The 17,613-nt window shown below is 46.5% G+C and overlaps 1 protein-coding gene across 1 annotated transcript in view; it reads right to left on the bottom strand.

Moving 5' to 3' along the window:
- Window positions 1-17,613, bottom strand: part of SHB (SH2 domain containing adaptor protein B) — a 473,228-nt gene that overhangs the window by 137,197 nt on the left and 318,418 nt on the right. Inside the window, exons 4-5 of the mRNA XM_078676316.1 lie at window positions 13,112-13,286; window positions 9,122-9,241 (exon numbers count right to left, since the gene is read on the bottom strand). Of these exons, the coding sequence (XP_078532442.1) occupies window positions 9,122-9,241; window positions 13,112-13,286 (295 nt within the window). The remainder of the gene's footprint in view (window positions 1-9,121; window positions 9,242-13,111; window positions 13,287-17,613) is intronic.

Here is a 17,613-nt window from a genome sequence, read left to right as displayed (position 1 = left end):
TTCCCAGGAAACTGAAAACAATAGTTGTCGAGCTAGACCGCATGCTACGCATGCGCAACTCTAGCTCGACCTAAAAAGGCAATAATTGGGAGCCTGAGAGTCAGTGCCTCTATGAACAGGGCACTAGAGTGCCTATGAAGGGGTCTTCAGTGGGTGCACGTGGTGTAGGAGCTAGGGAAACTGCAAACTGGCTATCTTAGCACCAACTAGGGGGGAAATCTCAATCTGTAAACCACATCATGCCCACTCTCTCGGCCCCTAGCTATCTAATAACCACCCTCAACACAGAGGCCCTCCCTAGAAATCACCGGCCTACGTGTGCCCATGTGAAGCAGCATTAAGTTGTTCAGTATTTGGCAAACCTTACACAGTACATATAAGCACATAGTAATATGCTGATTGGCTGAGATTGGTATGGCTGCATTGCTTTATACCTGGGATAGTCTTCATTTTTTAATTTGCCATCTAAAGCTCTGGCTATTATTCTGAACAAATCACAGCAATAAACTATGGGACACACCTTTTAAATCTACAGCGATCTACACAGTTATTAAACAATCATGCTCTGTGGCACTCATTTTCTACCTGAAATATTTCCAAAATACGCCTTAGTGATTTGAGAAGAAATCATGTCAACCCCCTAAGCATTGGTATATATATTCGGTCAGCGGATCCTTTGGCCAAAAACAAGTGAGACATGCCCTAATAGTACTGTCCCTGGGATGAATTAAACAGCCATACATTAATGTCACCTGGAGTCATTTCAAAGAACAGGTGGACATTACTGGCAGCCAAGCAACAAAGAGTTAAACAGTGGATTATTGACAGAATCCTACATCTGACATACCCGAAAATGTGCTGTCCTTCGGAAAACAAGTCTCAGGCTGACAAAGAAGGGTAGTTTGTTGATTCTTTATGTGGATATGCATAGCATAGCTGCCGGGTACGCCTTAATTCCAAATTAAACCCCTGGATTGGTAAATATGTTGCAACAAGGAGCAATGTGACCAATAGCAGGTCTTGGTGCGAGTTTATCCTGAATTGGAAAAGTTTGTAATTGTTGCTTTCCATTACGCCACACCCTTGTGGTGCTCTAGTTTTATAGCCAGATTGGTCACCATGGACTTCACTTTCGAAGTACCATTTTACTTCACAAAAAGCAATTGAAATAATCTACCTGCCCCCATTTTCTGCAAGCCGGAGTGTTTGGGCCAGACTGCACAACAAAGCACCGGTACACTACTATTTTATACCAAGGAGCCAGTGCAAAAAGTGACATTTGTACCAAGGAGCCCGTCCAAAAGACACTTTTCTGCTGTCTCAATGGCTGGTCGGCACAATGTCAGATGTGCAGGTGAAAAGGTCTCTGCACCATCCGCTCAGTACAAGTGCTGTTTTTGCTCCGGTCGGTCAGCGTGAACACTATACTGAAGTGGTTCAAAGTTCATGCAATGCGGCCCCTGGACTGCTCCTCCTTTAGTTCACCTGCCCCACTTGACTGAGCTGTGACCCCGTCCTATTTGATTAACTCATTCACTTAACCCCCTCAAGTCGCCATTCAAACAAAGTGTCAGAAGCCACAAATGAAGATATATACAGAGCGGTCGCGCCTTCGCCTTCAGAAGGTGGCCCTTTCCCGCCAATCAACGCTGCAGGGCAGGTGGAATGTGGAAGGGCAGGTCTGCGGCCGCCACAGGGGTTTATTTGTGACCCAAGCCAGGGCCAGCACAAAAGTCAACACACATCACAGTCACTGATCCAGGGCAAGTATAGGAAGGGAGCAGGCAGCAAGCATCGACACAAAAACTGAAAGGAAAAGAGTCCAGAAGCAGGCAGAGATGTTTTAAAGCATGGACCAAGTGGGCAACTGCCCAAGGCCCCCACATTACAAGGGCCCCTCTCAGAAAGTTAATGCTTTCTCTCAAGCTCTCCATTGTCCATTTCTATATTTCAACCTTTGTCCTTCTTCTGTCTTCCTTCGACTCAGCCCAGTGTTACCTTAAGGATTTTTGGAGTCCCTGGAAAGAAAGGTCTCCTGTTTTGAGTGAACCCCATTTCTGAAAGTTTCTTTGGCATCGCGCGGACTTCAATTATCGGAAAACATTCAAAGCTGTTAGAAAGAGGGGTCCCAAAACTATGCCTTGCCCAAGGCCCCAACAATCCTTAAAACAACGTTGCCCACAAAGGCTGCTCTTTACAACAGAGGAGTAAACAGGTGAAACATGCGGGGATGCAGGATGTTCGCTCTGCATTCAGGTTTCTGCTTCAAGAGCGTGTCTCGTCTACATACAACCCCCTCCTCATCTTTCACCTTGTAGGCTTCAACTGCACTTGCTCACTTTGCCACTGGATTCAAGCAAGCCGGGCTGAAGACTGCTGGAATGCCAGAAACGGTCCCTGGAAGCTTGTTTCCGGTCCAGGGAAGGCATGGCTTGGCAGTTCGGGCTGGACTGTTCCCATGAGGCACAGGGTCAGACTGATTTGCATATGGCCATGTCTGAACTGGGGTGGCGGAGTGGGCTAAAGAACAGTGATGGATTAAATCCAGATCTGTTGACTGGGTGTGAGTGTTTGATTGGTTCAGATCACCACCCCATTTTGTACGGCTTCAACTGCACCCTCCTGGCCGTAAATGAGGACCATTTATCAGCGTTAGAAGAAAAAACACTGAACTTTAACCGGCAGGAATTCATTCATGCTTTGTAAGTTGCCTAGAAGTGTTTGCAGGGGACTCTTAACCTGCCAAGCAATGTTACCAGGATTGGCAATTCTGACGTTCAGATGATACAATACTGTGTTACAGGCACACCAAACTTTGAAGCAGTGTTATGATTGTTTAAGACTGCGACCAGAGATTACACTCACATCTCTACAGCAAGAATATTAACCCTCTGAACGGCCTTTCCCTTAAGCCACCCTAAAACGTTTTGGATACAAAATGACTCACTGCAGCAGGTGCCTTAACCCCTAGAGCAATCCACAAATGCGGGCTGCTCCGTTTGTAAAGATAATGCCCACGTACTGGCAGACCCTAAGCTAACTGCTACTGTTCCTCCTGGCTTCGCCCTTCCTGGAATATTTTTTTCCATTTCCAACAAGGAAATGCACTCACATTTAGAAGCCATTGTAGGTGAAAAGAGGGGGTGAAACTTCGAGCCCCTCGATATTGGCGTGCAATGTCTTGGCTATGGGATCAAGACCAAATATGAAAATTATGTGTGAAAAGGCTGAAGAATGAAACGTTGGGAGCAACAAAGAAGCACCATTAAAAGCCTCACTCTTCCACAGCGAGGAGTAAGAAGAGATCCGAGGAGACTAAGTGTCCCCAGGGTCTGGAATAGACGAGGAAACGAGCAGGTTAGGCGGGTCCTCTCCGCTGTCACTTTGTATTAATGTATGCAGGCATGTGCGGAGGTATATGTATGCATCTTTATGGCTAGCGTGCTGGATTTTCTGGGTCAGCCATTTGAGGTAATTATGGCGGTAACACATTATGTATGCCTTCGGGGACCAAAATTATGCAGAACATCAGCTCTTTGCAAGTGTTTATTTCCCTTGCCGGCATGAACAATTGCTATCAATTTCTGTATTATCATACCGCGGAGCTATTAAAAGGCGAAGCTGCTGCATAATGTTGAGAATTTTCTTTTTCAAAGATACCGGAAATAAAGTGGCGGTCAAATGCACGGCCCTTTTCTTGCCCAGGGTTTTCGGTGTGACTTTACTGGGCATGAACATGAGTGCAAGCGCCCACACCTCTGCCAAACCCAGCTTGGCAACGCGTAGGCCGCAGTGGCATCTCTTAGATTTTAACGCCGCATCCCTGCGCTGTCCGGGATATGAGGTGGAAAACAGGCGAGCAGCTGGGAGGGGGCCCGCGGGTGACCCCACCCCGAGGCCCCAGACGGCGCGTGGTAGTTAAGTGGCTGGAGTGAACGAGTAACCCGATCACGCCGGTCCCTCACTGCCGTGAAAGTGATGCCTGTCACGCTGACAGGGCTTACTTTCAGTGGCCTGCCGCTGTGCGTCACCGCGGACACGAGGCAGGCTCTTTGAAAGAATAGATTTGAGGATTTGGCGGTTGTACTCGGAGGCGCGCGGATCCGATGAAAGGTGTATCAACATGGCCGCCACAGCTCCACCTGAACCAGTGTCGCACTTACGTCATCACGTGCTCGGGCCATGGATGCCTTCAACAGCCATGATGAGAGGAACATTGTGTTCTAACGAGTGCCCCACAACTGAATTAACTGCTTCTGGAAACAACCTGCTCAATGACAGGAGGAAGGCTGTTTCGTCTAAGAGCAGGCCCACTGGAATTATGAGATAGTTAGTGTGGTCGCTGTATCCTTCTCATAATTATGGATCTGACGCTTTTGCCACATAATCCATCCTCTGGTACATAATCTTCAGATTTTAACAATAGATGGTTTCTAGCTCAAACGGTTTAAACGTTATTAAAATCGCAGCAACACGTGTGGCGCCACAAGCTTCTATGATTCAAACGTAGATTTGTGCACACACGGAGGCGCACATACACACACATGTAGACACAAATGTGCACACTCATATGCACGGACATTCACATGCACGCACTCTTTGCGCAGATAGAACATGTATTTGCAAAATCGCACATTTACACCAAATCAGTGGTACACATGATATCGATCAGGAGCTTGAAAGACTGAGCGAAGCTGCTGAGATTCAAGCACAGATTTCTGCACACATATGCTCATGTGCACATAAACACTCACAAGCAGATACACACTCATGTACACAAGAACACAATATCATAGCAACACACAATTATGATAACATTTTAAAGCACACACGCTTTCATAGTTGCACACTCAAATATGCGCTCACAGGCTCATGTGCAAAAGCACACATGCACAAACATTCGTGCGCACATACTCATGTGCCCACATGTTCATACAGACATGCCAACACTCACTTGTGAGCACTCACATCTACACACAGAAGAAAGGGTTTCCTATAGGAGCAGAGCATCAGCCTTCCCCCCTTGCCCCCCCAATCTACACCCCTGGTTAACTGGTCACCTTTGTGTTGCATACTGTGGAATTTGAGTGTTAAACTGCTTCTTTCTAATGAGGAGCAAACAGACCAGACAGTCAGGGCTTTATCTGGGATGAGAAAACTAAAAGGGGCGTGGTCAGTGTAATTGAGGGCGTGGCTTAAAACGTGTACACTAAAAATCTGTGGTTAGCATAGTCTGCCGCCCAACTTGTGTTTTTGCGGTTTCTGTCATTGCATCCAAATATATGATACAACAAGTAGCATCATACCTACAAGAAGTCAGGACTATTGGCTTTGTCAATGGTTGTTGGGTGCATAAGATAAATAAGCAGCAACTATGGCTTGTATATAATACTGAGAAAACTTCCACTTAAAGCCCTGGTAATATCACAACAATGTTGCTGCTCCTGAGTTTCAGAAAGAGAAGGGAAATCCAGAGAGAAAATGACTCTCTTTAAAGGATTTCCCTTACCCTTACAAAGCTCACCTGATATGACGTCATGCCGTAACTTCTCCACTAGTGAGAAGTGAGCAGTGCACATCGATGTGCCGCTGTCACTGCAGTCTGGGAAAAGACCGCCTGTGCCAGGGCACAAAACAGAGCCCGATAGAGACCCGTTTCGAGGCCCCCTTTAAAAAACTGCTGGTGCTCAGGACCGGTGAGACCCGGCCCACTTAAAGCCCTGCAGACAGTGTTAACAAGTATAAAAATGGCAGAAATTATGAAGTATTACTATCTTTAAATGTGCTGCATTACGCAGCATTCTTTGGCTTTTCGTGCTGCATAATTTAATCAACCCTGTCGCGTAATGTGGAACCCCCCACCGCATAATTCCAGTGGCCCTGCTCTATGACGCTTTAAACGGGCAGGTACCATCGGGTACAAAGTACCTGCATTTCTTTGATTTTGAAGATAGTATCAGCACTTCTCAGCACTGCTCTAACCCTTTTAATGGGAGAGTAATTTAACTTCCACGCAGCAAACCAGTACTCTGGGACAAGGAGTACCCGCAGTTCTATATTTCTATTTCAAGCACTGTCTATAATAGTTTGACAATACGAATTACACATTCCTAATCCTTCTAAATATAAAAAATAAAGTTCCACCTTCACAGTGACTGTTCTGACCAGCTGTTATTCCATGGGCCTCCTTGGACCCGGATGTCTTTAGGTGCTCCTGTTTGCTTGAATTCACTGCTCCTCAACCCGCCAGGAGGCAGAGTTCCGTACCATCGGTCAATGGTACTAGCACCACAGATGTACAGCAGATCACAAGACACTGGGTGTGAAGGGCCCGATGAGGTCACTAGAGGACGCAAGCACTACTAATAGATCACAATCCACTCTGAAAACTCAGAAGAACAAGCAAAGAGAAAACAAATCTTTTGTATGATGGGCATAAAGACTACACTGTTGTAAAGTGGAAAATGAAAGATTTGATACTGACATGAGCATCTCGGTTTATATTTATTGATTATGATATGGCTCAACAATGGGCGTTCCGAGACTGACTTTCATCAGTTATCGCACTCATCACATGGGGTAATAACTAGAGGTGGGCGAGCCACTGAAAAGCTTGAGCCTGAAGTCTGGTTCTGGCTCAGCTCGAGGTCCTCTTGAACCCTCGAGCCCATAATGAGCAGAGCTTTCATGTGGTTCCCGCCTGCCATCTCCACTCCACCCAGGTTGTGGTGTTACGGTCAGAGCTGCCAGTTGTGGAACTGGGGAACCAGGTTCGAGTCTCGGCGTCGGCTCAACATTCTGTAATTCTGGGCAAATCAGTCAATGTCTCTGTGTCTATAAACAATGCATGTGACCTTGTGTACTGTAATGGGTGCTCATGTAAAGGGCTCTGACTTTGGGTCGAGTTCACGCTGTATTTAAAATCTGCAGAAATTGAACCAACAGGCAAAACAAAGTCTTAACTTAAGGAAAGACCGATACCCATTTACTAGTTGATTTGTAAAAAAAGTGAATCCAGAAAATCTTGATAAATCATGGCTTCCCGCTTAAATTGTGTGATATTAGAAAAATATTTTATTTCACCAAAACTTTCATCATTGCATTTGAAAGCACTTTGAAATATAGCAGTTCAGACTCCCAGTGGTAGAAAACTATCAATTTTAATAGGTACTTCTCAGTGCAGTGCGATAATGTGCCCTATTACTGTCAAAGCTTCCACATGTTAAAAAAATACACTCTTTTGAAATTGAAGACACTTTATCATATTTTATGTGATGTTTGTTGTATGATTTATATAGCAAATATTTTCAGGGCTCGGCTCGTGCACGAAGATCCAAGCCAGATCCGTGGCTTGGCTCTGCTCTCCCTGTTAATTTGTTGACTCACCCACCCCTAGTACTACCTACATCTCAGACTATCTACCTCCCACATCCGAGCTTATTCTCTCAATATACCTACGTATTCCTAAGAAAGTGCTCTGAAGTGGCTGTAGGGTGCTATATCATACGTTAAAAAACAGAAACGCAATTAACCTGGACATCTCTATTCATTATAACTCTGACATACAGTCTTTTTCTCCCTCGCACATTTTCTACATTCCCAGAAAGTCTCACACTTCAGACACCTTGCTAATACTCTGGATTGTTTCCTAACAAGTCTCAAATCGCTTTCATTAAAACAGAAACTACAACCAGCTAGCACCATAAAAGAAACCCGGCATCTAACAGTTAAACGCCTCCATAAAACGGAGGAATGTCGGTACTTTACGTGTTAAAGAGAAAAGAAACCATTACTTGCCAATTGCCTCTGGCTGCCTTAAGCCATTGGTAAAAGCCCACAGATAGGCCCTCAGCTGTACGGGCCTGCCCACACACTGACTGCATCAACCAAGTTTGCTATCTGACTCAGGTGAAAGGTATGCTGACGTTTGCTGATGCACATCTCCAGTTTTTGAGTATCACTAGCTGTCTTGTTGAAGATTTATTGTGGACAATGCCAATACTCCCAGTGGGGCTGCGGTCAGCCCATTACTCATTAGTTGTCTTTCTCGTCAATCTAATTTGCTTACATCTTATTCAATGGCTTTCCTTTCTATTCTTGTGCTGTCCCTTCCCTGGGGCATAATAGCTTCTTTACAATCCTTTTCACCGGAGTATCCTTCTATTCTCTCATTCAGGGAACCACTGTCTTTTCCTTCAAGACTCCATGCAAATGCATGAGTTTTCTAGCACTCACCCTTGGGTGCTGCGTCCCCACTGTAGCATCTACACTATGCGCTGCACCCCCTGCCAAATTCAGTTAATCTGTTGCATCTGCCCTCCACCCCCCTGAGCTTACTCCACGCCTAACCGGTCAGTTCAATCAGTGCCACCCCTTGTACTTTTTTTACACATTTTTGGGATGGTCCCTTGGTACTTGTTGGATCCTTTACAAAAAATGCACTTCGGCACACTTTATTTTTAGTAAAATGTACTGCTTCATGATGGGCACCTGCAATCTTAGAACTGTAAATTAAACGATAGACCAAATAGGTGTCATGTCAAAATGGAGGCATGCACACTCCTGGTCTCACTATGGCTGTGTCATGATGTATATGTGCACATGCATAATGGAGTGTGACTGGCTGAGCCTCATTGTGCTGGCCTTAATGTTTTTTTTGCAGATTCAGTTTTACATCAGCAAATACGCATTTTATACTTTTTGCTGAAGGGGAACAGCATCAGCAAAATGCATTGGCAAAGCCAAAACTTCGGGTGTCATTACTGATAGCCAAGACTCATTTGCTTTGCTAATGCTTGTTTACAGGAAAATCCTATTTTTAGTATGATAGAGGATAAATGAATGCTCAGGATGTAAAACTCAGTCTGGAAAAGTGGATATATAAAATATTTTCTAATAGGTCCCATTGCGTAAAGAAGAAATTAAAAAATATTCTGGAACGGTAGGTGACACAATCCATCAGTACTTCTGAAGTACCCAATTCTGGGCCTGTCAGTAGAGCAAAAAGAGCATGACAGTCTGGGTGCATCATTAGCCTTCTTTTGGCTCGAGAAACAATGGGGTGTCATCACATAACACCTAATTGCAGAGGTGCACAACGTTTTGTGATATATTAACTTACTTTAGTGACAGAGAATAGTCATGCTTGCTGGTCTGACTATTCCGAACAAGGTAGCTGCATTCTTTACACAGCCGCAGCAGGTTCTCGGCATCCGTCCGACTGATGGCTCCGTGATACCATCTGGAAAACAAGGAGAGAGGGATGAGGCCAGGGCTAAGCGAACACCAATCCCAAACCAGCATTCAACTCGGGGCTGTCCAGCCGATAAAAAAGGGGCACACCGATTTCATTTCAGTGGATGGGTGGGCGGAGACCGGTAGTTCAAGTGACCAGAGCACAAATATCACATTTTAAATATGCTACCGGAGTGACCCCCCCAATAACTACCGGACCATGCCCATGAGCCCTAAAAGCAACCCAGGTCCCCTAACCCTTAGCCATAAAAACTACTCCAACCCTCAGAAAGTACCCCCAGTCCCCAAAACCCGGCCCCACTTATCTCACCATGTCCTCTCCTGATCCTTACTGTTCCTGGACCCGCCAATCTCCGCATCTAGACCGCGCATATCCATAACCACACATGCCTGGTCAAAGCATATGCCTGGTGAAGGCAAGAGTGGTTGCCCTTGCTGTTCAGGCCTTTCCCCAATGACCACGCTCTCTTATGTTCAAAATAACAGTGTGAGCAGCAACACGGAATTTATAAAGCAAAGGTATGGATTAAGTGATCGCACCAAAGACGAGACTGGTAGAGAATAGAGTCCAAGCGAAAACCCAACTTCTAGGAACCTATAGTGTCTCAATACGGACATTCTCCCAGTAGCCTCAACGGGGGAAGCAGCAAGAATGAACGGACCACTGCACACCTTGCTGGTGCACAACCAAATGCAGACAACCTCTTTTCTGCTGAGTCGTGGCCAAATCTGGCCTTCCAAAGGCAGGACGGGCCTCTTTCGTATGGAGATATTTATGAAGTAGATTTAAAATACACCCCTATATCCTCTTTGATTTGAAGATGCATGCTGGGATGTGAAGTTCTATTGTAATGCAGAGGTTTGGGGGCCTTTCTGGTGGATGCTTGTGACTTTAGAAGAGGGCTTTAAAAAGATTTGGACATTGGTGGATCACCAGCATATCGTCTATCAACATTTTCATACTAGAAGTCTGGATGTATTGCTTTGAACCATTTGATGTTTTTGCAAGCACAACTCGTGAAAGGAGAGAACTCGCCAGGCATTACTGAAAAGCTGTTCAATGTAAACATTAAAACTAGAGCTTTTATTTTTAGGTTCAGTCTGCCAGCCAAGTCTGTGGTTCACCACAAATGGAACACTGATTCGAATAATGCTGGAAAAACTAACTCCCTTACACAAGCTGGAGAATAAGCTTTAATATTTGTCATACATTAAAAAGTTACAAGTTTGCTGTGACTGCAGCTCTCTAACTTCCCGTGCTTTCAGGAGATTAACAAGAGGATGGGGCAGAGCACTGCGAGACCATATATAGGACAAGAATCCAGACGTCTTAAGCTTGGAGATCCAAAGATATCTGGCAGCTGTGCATGCAGCCTAAACACAACGCTCTTCCTACACATCCCCCGGGGGCCACTACGCCCACAGCGCAGGCAAAATGCAGCCATCATGCAGAAATAAACCAACACTAAAAGCCAAGTCTGGCTTGGCTGGCAGAGGGTTGGAAATATAGGGGGGAATTAAGAAACCAAGCAGAACATAACAAGGCATGACGCTTGCCTAATACGGGCTTTTCTACGCATGCACAATCACTGGAGAAGGTTCCCTAACTCAGGCGCTAAGGCAGAAGGGAAAGTTCCATCCTTCGACAAAAACAGCTGCATCCCCTGGCTGATGGGTGACGGACTTCAGTGTTAGGCAGCAATACTTACAATGCCAAAGTGGGCCATGTCCTTTGTAGCATCTTCGGCCACTCCTGGATTTTTAAGTAGTGTAAGCTTGCATTCTAGGGCTTGCACGCTCACGTTTTATTCATGTAAACAATACTCCTAATACCAGTGGCAGCTCCTCCACTCTGGCGGAAGATCGCCACCCCACTGCTTTCAAGTAGTGCAACATAAAGGAAACATAAAATGATAACTTTGAGTTCTCATTTTAGGTTTCCGTGCTGCTTTGCGGGTGGGTGGCCGTGGCTGCTCTGCTCTCGGAGCAGGGCAGCGTAGGAGTGGTTTGCCATTCCTAAGTGCACATGACTGTTTGGCCAGCCCTCGCGGGACGACCAAAACAGTCATGCGCACTTTCCCTGTTCTCCACAGCAGAACGTCAGACCAATCACACAGCTGCATTGCAGCATTGTGATTGGTCAGGGGAGCCTGGGTGTGCTTCCTGTTCCTCGAGTCAAGGCGAGGAGAGCAGGAGCAGAGACGCGGGATGGGGGCAAGGTAAGTGTTTTGTTTTTTTACAATGCGGACAGCTTTCATCCCCCTGCGTGCTATACCCCCCCCCCCCAGGCCCGTCACCCGCGAGCCATGCATGACACCACTGCTTAATACTCTTTAAAGGCAAGCTCTGCTTACTAAAATCAATGAGCTTCCTTTGCAACTCTGATTGCAGAAGAGGGCGTGGACAGAACAGGCGAAGGCAGTGTTGCAAGGTTCTGTGATTTTAGTGTCAAACATATGCAAAACCCGCTTCCTCCCCAAATGAGCACTGAAGGAACAGACAGCGTTTTCAGCACTCAATGCAGTTTAAAGAGACTGAGACTTATTGTAACTAGCAGCCTGAAAAACCAAGGATTCACTAATAGTGCCAGGCTAGCAGCAGCTAGCATGGTTTGCCAGTAGTGTAGTGTCGGCCCGGTTATAGACAGATGGTACCTAAAGAGGAGGAAGGGCTGTTGGCTTGTCCTTCCAGCGCCTTTTTAGAAGAAGCCCTAGGTTTATGCTGCAACACTGACCAATCAGCCTCAGGCTCGGAGCTTTCATACCGCAGAGAGGAGGCTTTCAGATTTTCGGCATACCTGCTTTAGGCCTTTGCCAAGTTTTTTGCACCTACACGCTCCCTCTGCACTTAAGTCTCCTATTAGTCCCACAGCCTGGTCTACTGACCGGTTCAGTGTGGCTCAAACCCCAGATTATCACCAAGTGAGCACCCAGCTTCTGAACACAAGCCTGTACAAGTGTACTAAACAGGGGCACTCAAATTGATACCACAGGACATTATAATACGGCTTTAAATAAGGAGCAATACAGTGCAGATACTTTCAGACCATCTGCCAACAGGTGCCCTTCACCCACCAATCAGGACAGCGTACAGGTTCCTACGCCAACACCATTGCTAAGCGAGAAGTGTTGGAGGCCAAATAACACACACTGGTTTTATTTGAGCGGGGTGATCCACAACTGCCCCAAAAGCCATCTACAGCGAGTACGCGATGCATGCTGGGAAACAGGTTTACAGTGTTTATATTCCACGAAGTACGGGGGGCACCAGTGTAATGCAGAGCTCATTCATGAAGGGGATGCTAATTGTAGGTGCAGTCTGTCTGGGCACATAACAGGCAATAGTGTGGCCTCTTGTGTGTCAGCACACAGTCACATGAGTCCAGCACTACTGTAATGTGTGGTTCTATTTACAATATAGTATGTGGTCCAATTTACAATGTATTATGTGTGTAACTCTTCTATGTTCATTGAGATGCTTTGCTTTATATGTTCTGTGGCGCGCTCTTAGAAAGAATGTATTCTTTCAAGAGTGCACCGCTCGTGGTTACTGTTCACCCAGAGTCTCCAACTGAAGAATGAGCCATTCGTCGGTTGGATACTCTGTGGAACAGCTGTGCTCCAGTATCAGTTGGATTTACTTCAAGAAATAAACTACTATTCTTCATTTAACATTTCTGATTTCGAGATCATCATTTTATTCATTCTACATAAGAAGTTCCTTCACAACTACACACTGTTCTGAAATATGGCTTTAGAAACAGGCTGCGTGACGCCTCGTGTCACTCTTGTTCACCCTGCAAGATGTGGACGCCCTCGTGCCCCATTAGTCCCGCCAGAGAAGAGCCGCCACTTACATCTGTTTCTCCAGGGCCACGGCGGGGTCCACTCGCTCTCCGAAGATCCCACACAGCTCCGGGCTCCCGTGTTTGATGGGTTTGAACCCGCCACCAGGGGCGCGCAGCTGCCGCCGCCGGTCACTCGAGGGCGAAGGCGAAGACGTTTGCCTTTTCTCATTTCCATTAAACTGGGCTGCAAGAAGATTAGAAAACTGATCAGAACCGGCTCAAGAAATTGAGAAATGAAAACCACAAAATACCGGAAACACTTTATAAGATTTATGAACAGTTAATACTCCCAACAGTTTTCCCCCCTGGAAGTAAGACGCCTGCTCGTGGGTCTTCCTCTGGCCTCAGGTGGAGATCAGGAAAGGACTCTTGCCACCTCCTTCTCAAGAGGACAGGCATAGCTCTACAGTACAGCTGACATGGCTTGTGTGTCTGACCCTGCCACAATACACAGAGATTCTCATAAGAAATCATTGCAAGCGACCAACCTAGCACCATCCATCATGCTCGTCAAATATCGTTACACACATCATTGGAGTGCACAGCCGTGCACATGGCCGCCATGTTGGGCTCAGTGCTGACGATGAATGGTTTCAGAAGCAGGGAGCCCCCGATAAAAGGCACAGTGAGGTCTTAAGCAAAATACAAATAGAAGTGGCGGTAACTGGAAAAACACAGCAAATATTATATGATTTCTCATCTGTGTCAAAATTAATGACAATGAAGAGATCCCCTATTATCTTCTTCGATCTAGATATGTAAGTTTAGAGGAGTACAACATACAAAATGGTCAAAGCAACAGGCATTGCCAAAGCCAATAGGCCTCATCTATGGGCGAGCTATTGGCTTTGCCAATCGGGTAGGGGTGGAGAACGAGGGTGTGGTTGTGTGGGAACAGCACGGCTGAAGAAAAGCGACTACGCTGGCTCATCATAACCATAACCCTTTTTTTCCCTTATGGCTGTGGGGGTTGGGGAAGGAATCAGGAACAAGAAGGTGTTGGTACAACAACATGGCCGCAGGGTGGGAGGGGAATAGGCAACAGACAGTTTTTGTGGGAGGGGAATAAGCAACACCCACCGAAGGGGTGAGAGGGGGAGTGGGGGGAGTGGAGGTGTGAGAGGGGGAGTGGAGGGGTGAGAGGGGGAGTTGAGGGGTGAGAAAGGGAGTTGAGGGGTGGGAGGGGTAAAGTTAACAGGGACCGGGGGACGGAGTGGGATTTGAAAAATCAACACAGACCGGGTGGCAGGGGGTGGTGATGTAGGGAGGGGTTTGGAAGTTGAAGTAAGCAACAGACCGGGGTGGGGGTAAGTAACATGGACGGGGTTGGGAGGTTATGTGCGTGCCACCAGTGTTTTCCACCTCAGAGGGAATAAGTCATTCATTCAAAAGCATCTCAGTCACCATCAGGCCTGCCTGGTTGTTAGCTCCCATCTCTGATGGAGGTGCAGATCCCGACCTCACCCAGGCTTTCAGGTTTCAACATTCGGCCTCCTCAGTTCCTAGCTGCAAATGGTAAGAGTCCCTTCCCAGAGAACGGAGGATCACCCAGCTTCTTCAGCCGGGTCTATAAGGGCCGCCCATTAGGCATTGGAAGGAATTGCACTGACTGCTCAGACTTTGACAGTGTTCCGAATAGGAAGTCCTCTTCTTCCTATATGATATGCATATCCACCTTATGGTAGGTGACAGCATGCTGAATAACCTCATGAGTGTCGCCCCTGCCACCCGGGAGACAGAACTGTCGAGCAGAGTGAGGTGAGTTATCCGGCCCAGACCCTTTTTCACTGGGTTTCATTTCCAGAATCCTGCTTGCACTAATGCTCTCCTCCTGGAAACTAAGTTGTAACTCCATGCAACCCACCCCCTCTCGTGTGTCTGCGGGCTTGGCTGGGCAGTGTCTAGAGTCTTATCTCCGGCAAGTTTTTCCACAGGTCTTGAAAGACCATTTGCATATTTACATACCTTTGTAAACTGGTTACCGAGGCTTAGTTTTTTCTGGTTCTAGTACCCGCCTGGGCCCCTACACTGCCTACTCCGCCTACTCCCTACATTTGTATTTTACATTTACTGCCATAGTGTGAGAATGCATTTAATGAAAAGGAATAAAAAGTAGGGTTGCCAAAAGAAAATGGCCAGCCATATGTTGTTTAAAGAGCCTGCAAAGACATGTCTTGACACTAAATAGGGTTATAAATAAAAAAGTATGTATTTATTCGTAATGTGACTTTTCTGTCTTTATTGTTCCTTTTAATTATCAGTCATGGAAAATTCAGGCAGCCACACATCACAATTAAAAGTGCTTTCTATTTAGATTTGCTGTTCGAAGTATGCACAGATACGTGCTGAAAATACAGCTTACGTGACTATTTGTTTGCAGTCTGGGACATCAAAATAATGAGCTGGCGACCCTAATCATAAGACATGGAAGTTTGTTGCAGGAGGAGCACATTATTTCCTCCACCCTCGATCCCTGATTAATGCCATAATAGCAATAGTTTAACTTAAATCTGAAACCAGACGCCATGGTCAAAAACAAGCTGAGTTACTTCAAGTGTCAGGGAAAGCAACCTGGCCGGCGGACAGTTACGTTTTTTTTCCCCTCGTGTGACCCACCCCCAACCCGGCACAACTCCCCCGCAATCCCCCCCGTGCCCGCCCCGCAACCCCACCCGCAAGCCTTGCCAGCCACCCCGGTTAGCCCACCCAGAAGTTCGGGTCTAGTTGTGCCCCTGACTCCATGGTTTACTGAAGTTCCCAAGCACCACCCGTATGCTCAGCACTCGTGCACACAAGTGCAAATGCAGATGGGAGCCCCTCTTAGAACCTCCTCTGAACGCAGAGTGCACACTAGAGGCACTTTCAATGTGCAAGAGGTCTTTGTTAATCAAAAGATGCGCTCACTAGCCTGGCGTCACCGCTTGGTAAGCTCCTGTGCCCCTGGGCTGTTGTCTGCGCCTCCCTTTCCTTTTCTGCCAGAACACCGAGTGGTTAGGCATAGGTTGGCCCCCAGTAGGCAATAGATGCAATTTCACATTAACAAACTGAATTGCCCCTTGGAGCCTGTAATAATCATGTTACCCAAACGACTTGCATGCACTGTTACCCTGACTAACCATTAACATATGGCTTGCCAGATATACAGACAGGCGCGCCTCCTTGCGGCAGGCGCATTGTGCCGTTTAGCGGTCTTCTTTATGCCCTTTTCCCAGTGGTTTATTTTCTTTCGCAAATAAAGATCCAGAGTCCTCTGAAGTGGCTAGTACGTGGATAGCTAGCCATGCGGGGACCCGCAGGGAGTCCCAGTACATGAAGAGACGAGTTGGCCTAAAGGCTAGGGCGCTCGACCTCGGACCTGGGTTCGAGTCTTGGTAACGACGCCAAAACCTCCTGTGATTCTAGGCAAATCACTTAATCTCCCCGTGCCTAAAATGAATGTGTGTCCTCATGTAACGTAACTGGTGATATGTAAAGCGCTCTGATACCTGATTCGGTTCTAGTTCGCGCTATATAAAACTCTGCAAAAAAAAAAAAGATACCAAGTGCCAGACTGGACAGACTGCAGACCCTCTGCTAGGAGATGGAATACTCATTACCCCTGCCCCCCTCTGTTCTCATCCCTGTCCTTTCATCACAACTTCCTGCTCCCTGTGTTCCACCCGGTGTGCTCATCTGCCGCCCTAGTCACCCATTTTCTTGCCCAGGGTTTTCATCCCCCCTCTGTGCTCCCTGTACTAGCCTGTAAGAACCATTCTACCTCTTGCACGCGTCCGACGTCCGCGGCAGGTAGTTTCCGAGATGTGGGCTGCATGCAGGGCACAATTCCTTAAAAAAAAAAAGAAGGGGGGGACTGACCTAGTTTGGCAGTATGCAAGTGACATCACGGCGCACAAAATCATGGCGCACAAAATCACACATGGCATCACAGGAATTGACATCATAGAAACAGGCATCAAAAAAAGTGACATCAGATCTAAAGCCCTCACATATGTTTAGCAGGTCTATCATGGGTACATTTAAGCACATTGCGAGGACAATAGCCCAGTGAGCTATGAAAGATGATATGCGATTTCTACACCTTGCAATCCCCCAGTTTTATGTAACACATCCTGTACCTTCATTTAAAAACTTATATAATTTATTGTATGTGTAATATGCACGTTTTATTAAAGCACTCTGAAACCCTGCATTGGAAAGAGTCTGGCTATACAAGAAAAAAATAGAGGTACTTAAATTGTTTCAGCGCCTCCTCAGGGGAAGTAAGCTCTATATAAATGCAATTTGCTTTGTGTAAACACTGGGAAAGACTAACACATTTGATATTCTCACAGTGCATGCATATTGCCTAAACAGAGACTGACCAAAGTGAAAAGTTGGCTCTCTTAAGTATGTGTGAAGTGCTAACAAGGTGTCTGCCTTTGTTTCCCCTCTGCTGCATTTGCATCAGGTGTGAGGCTCCTGACTGCTCCCAGCCAAGAGACTAAACAAAAGGAGGCCTGATGACCCCTCAA

This window comes from Lissotriton helveticus, chromosome 2_1 (genome assembly GCF_964261635.1).
Source record: "Lissotriton helveticus chromosome 2_1, aLisHel1.1, whole genome shotgun sequence".
NCBI classification, from domain to species: Eukaryota; Metazoa; Chordata; class Amphibia; order Caudata; family Salamandridae; genus Lissotriton; species Lissotriton helveticus.
This window is presented reverse-complemented; position numbering and strand designations above follow the sequence as displayed.